At 33.2% G+C, this 8,023-nt stretch overlaps 1 protein-coding gene across 1 annotated transcript in view; it reads right to left on the bottom strand.

Moving 5' to 3' along the window:
* The window catches only part of LOC128885442 (bifunctional 3'-phosphoadenosine 5'-phosphosulfate synthase-like), an 11,828-nt gene that overhangs the window by 1,697 nt on the left and 2,108 nt on the right, over positions 1-8,023 (bottom strand). The window contains exons 3-9 of the mRNA XM_054139494.1: positions 7,110-7,635; positions 6,164-6,264; positions 4,919-5,106; positions 3,755-4,001; positions 2,308-2,514; positions 1,087-1,192; positions 452-628 (exon numbers count right to left, since the gene is read on the bottom strand). Of these exons, the coding sequence (XP_053995469.1) occupies positions 452-628; positions 1,087-1,192; positions 2,308-2,514; positions 3,755-4,001; positions 4,919-5,106; positions 6,164-6,264; positions 7,110-7,635 (1,552 nt within the window). The remainder of the gene's footprint in view (positions 1-451; positions 629-1,086; positions 1,193-2,307; positions 2,515-3,754; positions 4,002-4,918; positions 5,107-6,163; positions 6,265-7,109; positions 7,636-8,023) is intronic.

Below are 8,023 nucleotides of genomic sequence, written 5' to 3'. Positions count from 1 at the left end.
TGAGCAGCAATCTTTGAATCTGACATCAGAATTGCAAAATTCAAAATGGCGGATCCAATATGGCCGACATGTATATTGAAAAGCTATTACATTTTCATGAAACTTGGTATTTATGACTCGTTTGAGCAGCAATCTTTGAATCTGACATCAGAATTGCAAAATTCAAAATGGCGGATCCGATATGGCCGACATGTATATTGAAAAGCTACGAAACAACGATACGTTTTGGAGTTTGAAAATATTTTTATCACAGTAGCAGAATAGAAAGAATATACACTCGTACAAAAAAAAATAGGGAACACTTTATAAACTCTAAAAATTAGGCTATATTCGAATATCTGTAAGTCGGTGAAGAATCATCGTAAAAATAAAATTAAAAAAGCGTTTTAAAGCTTGAAGTTTCAACTTTAACGTGCTACATATTACAGACGCATAACAAAAAGTTACTGACCTCGCATTTTAGTTCCCGATATGAAACTGAAGTCCTGAGATCGTTCTGGCTCAAAAAACGCCATCTTTCTTTTTTTGTTGTCATAAGCTGCTACTTTGAATGGAATTATTTCAAGACTTTTTAGACCTGGTGCCATCGACAATACTCTTGCCCCGTGTGTTGCGTCGTACAGATTACCTAATGTTGCAAACAAAAATATAGTATTCATAAACTATTTTTTGTTGAGACCTTATCATAAGAGAACAAGTGACTAGTCTATTTACACTAAATTCTAATTCAACTTGAAACAAATTTTTTTTTTTTAAATTACCCCTCCCCGAAATTTTAACGTGTTAACGAGATATTTTTCATTATCTGATGTCGTCATTATTTGACGAATGATTATTTGTTAAAATAACATAAAAACAAATGTAGATTTTGGATATTATTTAAGATAAGTTCGACACTACAAGTTTGTTAAATTTACACAAAAAAATGGTTAAAGTTACCAACTTTTTGTGGTAATTCCTTGATGTGTTAAATAACCCCATAATATTGAAACGATATATGAATCGATTTGGGACATGTGATTTGTGTTGAATTCAATACAAAAATTTTTAATAGTGTATGTATTATAGTTATCATTTTGACAATACCGTCTGGCGTTTTGGACTTGTCAGGATGCGGTAGACCGGCAGGATCGCGACCAACGATATAAAAGTTTGCTCCTGCCATCATTCTTGCCTTCGCATGCCATTGCACCTACGAAATAAATTATTCATTGTTATAATGTAACATTACAATTCTTTTTATTCGTAATATAAAGCAGTTCACGGATGTATAATAATTTTAATACGTAATTTCAGTACAACTAATCCTTGATTTATAATCGTTACTGTTTTATTTTTTATTTACTATTTTACTTTTGCACAGTACTGTCTTAAGACAATTCTTTTATTAGTATTATAAAGCAGTTCACGGATGTGCAATAATTGTGATACATAATTTCAGTACACCTAATCCTTGATTTATAATCGTTACTGTTTTATACGATTTTACTTTTGCACGGTACTGTCTTAACACAATTTCGCTTTTGAACGATTTTCAAAATCAAGAAGTGCACGCTGTGTATATACTTATACAGTCAATTTTTAATACTGTTCGTTTGTTAACACTGACATCAAATCTAAGAAAGGGAATTATCCTTTTTGGTTATAAAAATTTTTACACATATTAATTACGTCAATAATTTGTGTTTTTCGTAAACAAAAATTTAAAAAATTTGTATTTAATAGCTGATGATAAATACTTATAGTTTTTGTGGCATTTTTATGATTTTATTAAAATTTAATGGGTTTTACCATGTCGACAGAAAATTAGAAATTAGAAAATTTGAAAATTTGAAAATTTGAAAATTTGGAAATTAGAAAATTAGAAAATTAGAAAATTAGAAAATTAGAAAATTAGAAAATTAGAAAACAAAATGACAATTGAAAAATTAGAAAACAAAATGACAATTGAAAAAAATTCATATATATAGAAATCAATATTAAAATTGTAAAATGAAGCTTTGAAAAACTATGTAAAAATGTTTCAATATGTATAACAATTTTAAATGAAAAAAATATAAATAAAAAGTTTCAGTATTGCTTGATGTTATGGGAAAGTCTTGTTTCCATATTCCTTACAATTGCCACAAAAGAATTGTGGAAAGTCGGTTATTTTTCAATCGTTTACATGAAAACACTCCGTTAAATTAGTTGAAAAAAAAAAAATAATAATTACATGGATATTAGTATGGTGACACAATTATATAATGATATTAATTGCTACAGTTACAGTAATTGACTATTCTAGTTATAAATTAGTGATGGTACCTCCGTGGGTCCTGCATACAACATTGGACTTGGAAAAATGGCGAGAATGGTATCTTGGTGCAATACACCTTCCTCGAGAACACTTTGGTGCTGCTTTATCCTTACTGGTAACGGCACATCATCCTCTTTCGTCCATCCTCCCAAAGGATGCAGTAATAGAACTGGTTTTTTAAAGCCACGTTTCTCCAGAAGATATTTCCTCGTGTCCTAATATTAATTCGCGATAAATTAAAATTTAATGGGTTCTACCATATCGACAGGAAATCAGAAATTAGAAAATTAGAAAAGTAGAAAATTAGAAAACAAATATGCAATAATGCAGAAGAAATAATGATAGTTTCAATAAATAATTTCTTTTGGTGAAAATTTAACATATCAATTCCCGCTTAATAATAATAATCAGAATTATTGGTTTAACGTTATTCATATTCGTTGAACATTTCGATTGTGTACAGGGTGTCTCAGAATTAGTGTAAGAACTAAAAAAAAAAACAAATACAATAACTTCCCTATAAATCGAGAAGTTAAAAATATATATACATGTCGAATTGAGTAACCTCCTCCTTTTCAAAGTCGGTTAAAAATAGAAGGTAGCTGAGACGATTCTGAACAACAATTTCCTTTGCAGAAATGTCGGATGATGCTTCGTTTTTGAATTATTAACGAAAAACCATCGACCAATCACAGCGCTCGAGTAGCGCGCGCCCAACCGGCTACACCGGCATCTTTACTCTCGCAGTTGAGCGCGCACTACTCGAGCGCTGTGATTGGTCGATGATTTTTTGTTAATAATTCAAAAACGAAGCAACACCCAACATTTTTGCGAAGGCAATTGTTGTTCAGAATCGTCTCAGCTACCCCCCATTTTCGGTTCTTACACTAATTCTGGGACACCTTTTTATATAAGGTGTTTTGTTTAAAGCGGAACAGTTCAGTACTTTATTCGAAAACGAAGTCAGTATAAAAATGTTTTTACAAAAGGTATTTGGTACGACGTCAACGATTCAAATTATACAATGTTAATAATTTTTTTTGTAAATGAAATAGTGATTTAAGAAACAAATTAATATTCCTAATATACAAATATTTAAGATGCAAGAGTTACGTGGGACACTCTATACATAAAGTACAAAAATAATATAAAGATGTTTAATTCTGTTATGTATAACGAAGAAAGAGATTTTTAGGTAAAAGTACTAAATTGAAGTAAAAATTAATGTCCCCTACAACATTAATATTTATTTCTATATACAGTGTGTTACAGTTTAATAATGTAGTTACTAAATAAGTTAAGTTAAGTTAAGTTAAGTTAAGTTAATATATAAAATATAGTTACTAAATATAGTAACAATTAAAATGAAGAAAACAATTTCCTTCTTTTCTTCTTTTGTTATTATCTTCTAATCTACAGATCGTCTTCCTTAATTAATAATAAAACTCATTCTACCTGCATTAAAAGTGCGTGGCCATTATGCACCGGATTCCTAAGTTGAAAAGCAAAAATAACGTCGGCGCCCATCGCTTTGCACTTTTCCCGAATTTCGTTGGGAGTGAGTCTGTACTGGTCGAGACCGTCGTTCCACCTAATTCTTTCGAAAACCTCCAGTTCCCCTCCGACTAGCCAATCCCCAGATTTCTGAATAATCCTAACGTAAGGGTGGCCAGGATCGTTCGTACCGAATTCTCTGCAACACCTGTTACAAATTATTTTTTAATAGAGACCTAAAACTGCAACGAATAAATTCTATTTACTGTATTCGCATAATATATTTAAGTGTTTTGTCGTTCGTAATATATTTGAATAGTGAAGTTCTATTGAAATATTGTCCAGACAAAAAGTGATTAGTTTTAAGGGTACGAATATTTACGGGAATGACTTTATGAAACGTCGAATACAGATAAAAATGTGATAGTTATCCGACGGATGAAACTGTTTGCAAATAAAACAGGAAATTTTATCCGTCGAATATAGATACAAATGTGAAAGTTATCCGACGGATGAAACTGTCTGCAGATAAAACAGGACATTTTATCCGTCGAATATAGGTGCAAATGTGAAAGTTATCCGACGGATGAAACTCTCTGCAGATAAAACAGGACATTTTATCCGTCGAATATAGATGCAAATGTGAAAGTTATCCGACGGATGAAACTCTCTGCAGATATACAGAACAGTTTATCCGTCGAATACGTTTTCTTTCAAAGAATACTTTTATCCGTTATCCGACGAATAAAGATAGCTTAAATAATCTTTATCCGTCGAATACGTTTACTTCGAAAAAATAATTTTATCTGTTATTTGACGGATAAAGATCATTTAAATTATCTTTATCGGTCGACTACGTTTACTTCCAATAAATAATTTTATCTGTTATTCGACGGATAAAGATCATTTACGTTATTTTTATCCGTCAAATACATTTACTTCGAATAAATTTTTTTATTCGACAGTCATCGAATAAAGATAAAAATAGAATATCTATATTCGATTTTCTATTTAAATAATGTTTTTATCTAGATAATGCCCATCTCTGCGTCTCTGGTATCAATTCCCTTGTTAGACAAAACGAAAATTTCTTTAAATAACAAAATGGCTGAAATATTCTAATACCTTTCTTCCTTTCTATGTGCAAAAAATTCTGGTGCCCTTAAAATTGCAATGAGTCGACCTTGATGCTTTAGACTGAGTACCGTCGAGCCGCTGCATCTCTCCTTTTGATCCGTCGTAATCGCAAGAACAATCGGTATCGACTGATTAACGACACTTCCATTTTGTTCCAAGACTTTAAAATGCTGGCACTGAAAAAAACGTTTTTCATATTTTCTACATTTATCAATGTACTGTACCCAAGGTGTTCCATTCAAACTATCCCTTTACCCGAATACCTCCGAAAATATTGATATTATAATACAAAGAATAATGAAATTTGTTATTGCGCAACCTTTATTTTTTATTTCCGTTTATAGCAAAGTTTTCAAAATGTTCTTCATTTTGTGCTTGACAGTGATACACCTTATTTCCAAATTCACTTCTGACTTTAACATTGAATTTGACATTCTCATTTGAATTTCAAAGTAGATACCATTCCTTGACATTGAATGAAGAGCATTTTCGAACTTCGTATTTTAAAAATTGCAAATTTCACAAAAATATACAGGGTGTCCCAGAACTTCTATAAGAACCGGAAGTGGGGGGTAGCTGAGACGATTCTGAACAACATTTTCCTTTGCAAAAATGTTGGGTCATGCTTCACTTTTGAATTATTAACGAAAAACAACGGACCAATCACAGCGCCCGAGTAGCGCGCGCTCAACTAGCCACGCCCCGACTTGGCGTTGCCAGCCACTCGTGGCTCGAGTCTAGGCTCTCGCGGCTAAGCGTGCGCTACTCGGGCGCTGTGATTGGTCGATGGTTTTTCGTTAATAATTCAAAAACGAAGCATCATCCGACATTTTTGCAAAGGGAATTGTTGTTCAGAATCGTCTCAGCTACCCCCCATTTCCGGTTCTTACAGGATTTCACCCTGTATTTTATTATCCTTTGTATCGTAATAGATAGAAAATAAACAAACAATTCCAATAAAAATTAGAAAGTCGTCTATAAAAAGGTTATCAATTTAAAAAAATTTTTTTTTGTTTTTTTAAAGCTTCTAAACTTCTTTTAAAACTTCTAAATTTTTCTAAAAACTTGTAAACTTCTACTTTAACCCTTTAAACTCAAACTTTTACGCCCAATGCTTTTCCTAGAAATGCATCATTTTCGAGATACCTGGGTTGGAAGTTTTCAAATGAACACCTTGGATAAATAAATTTGTTACACTGTAGACTTTACGTAATTGAAACGAATCGTTCTCACCTGAAGGTACTCTTGTTCTCTCATAAAGCCTCTAAGTGGGCTTGCCCAACCTTCAGCGAGTACTTGGACCCATTGCAAGTCGATATTGGTGATCTCGATACCTTAAAAATGAGAAAGCATTAGGTGTGTCACCACATACCTTCGAGTGAAGGACGAAGTGACTTTCAGTAACGTCGCTGGGTATATTATGTATGTACAACTTTCTAGTTACCACTGTCATTATCAGACTAGAACGTTTTATTTATGCAGATGAAACATAACAATTTTTGAACAATTTTGACCACTAGTGAATGTGTGCAAGGTTAAAGGAGTTGAAGTATCCTTGAAAATAAAACTTACACAAAATATTATTAGAGAAATGGAAGCAGTATTTTTCTTTAGGAATTTTTAAAAAATAATCTTTCAAGCGGATTTATATGAAACTTATAGGGTTTTTTACTGGATATTTGGTGATAACAAATAATTTTGTTCGATACAATATTGTACGTGGAAAGTCATGAATATGGGCATGTTCAAAGAACCATTGCAGTCAATGATACGAATTTGCGAAGATTGAAAGGTTGCAATTTTTGCTTTAAAGAAAAAAAATTAAAGATTTTCTGGTTTATTCTATAATTACATTTTTCGATGCACCTATAAATCGCGGGAAAAGTACAAAATTGAAAAAATCATGAAAGTTCAAGATGTTCCTAAAATCCTAATTCCAAGTTCACAAGTCATTTTCAGTTTGAAATGCAAATTATAAAATTGTTGATTATTTCAACTTGTCTTCATAAACTAATAGTTTTAACAAATATGCGACTTTCTATATATATTTCTAAGCATTTCAAATACAGTTGATATTTATGTCTGTTGATATTTCTATCGTTGATAATTTATGGTAATTTCAGCCAATCAAAAAAAGCTGACTATAGTCAAAGAAAGTAAAATTGATCTGAAAACGTACTGGGAAGACTCTCTGCCTCCGTTATGGCGTCCTGAATCCTTTCCTCTTCAACGAACAACTCTTCCACGGCTTTTGGAATTTTCGGAATGACTCCTTCCTTTTCCAAAAGCTCGATCACCATTTTCGTCGACGTTTCGAGATCGTTACCCTCGGTATTAATTACGAGATCCGGTTGACTAGGTATTTCGTATTTCTGACCAACGCCCGTGAAACTCTGAATAGCACCTTCTCTGGCTTTCTTGTACAGTCCCTTACAGTCTCGTGCCTCGCAGGTTTCGATGGACGCTTTTACATAAACTTCGAAGAACTTCAACTCGAACTCGTGGTGAATCTTTTTAGCCAATTTTCGGTCGTCCTCGAAGGGTGAAACGAAGCTGCAAATGGTGATTATGCCGCAGTCGGAGAACAGTTTTGCCACTTCCGCTGCCCTCCGTACGTTCTCTTCGCGATCCTCCTTGCCGAAACTGAGATTTTTGTTCAAACCTCTGCGAAGATTGTCACCGTCGAGGCTGTACGCTGGAATACCCTGAGAAAGTGAATTAATTTTAGTGTAGCTACGTATTTATTATATAATATCTCCCTTTTAAGGGTGGCATGATCTCCGCTTACAATCTCGCATACATTATACATATATAGTATACAATACAGGGGGTGCGGCAGAAAGTATGACCTCTAAGTTGTATTCATCCTAGCACGAAAGCACTTCAAATTTGGAATTTTTTCACATTTCTATTCGATTCTCCGTTAAAAAAGGTGCGTGAATGTATTTTTTTCAGAATTTTCCAACTTGTTTAACACGTTTGCGCCACTTTCTCACCGGAAGGCGTGTACCACCGATGGGTCGCGGTTTACTTTTGACATTGGGCGGCGTGTACCACCGATGGGTCACGGTTGTCTCTCTCATGGGTCGGTGT

The sequence above is a fragment of the Hylaeus anthracinus genome, unplaced genomic scaffold (genome assembly GCF_026225885.1).
Source record: "Hylaeus anthracinus isolate JK02 unplaced genomic scaffold, UHH_iyHylAnth1.0_haploid 11981, whole genome shotgun sequence".
Lineage (NCBI taxonomy): Eukaryota > Metazoa > Arthropoda > Insecta > Hymenoptera > Colletidae > Hylaeus > Hylaeus anthracinus.
This window is presented reverse-complemented; position numbering and strand designations above follow the sequence as displayed.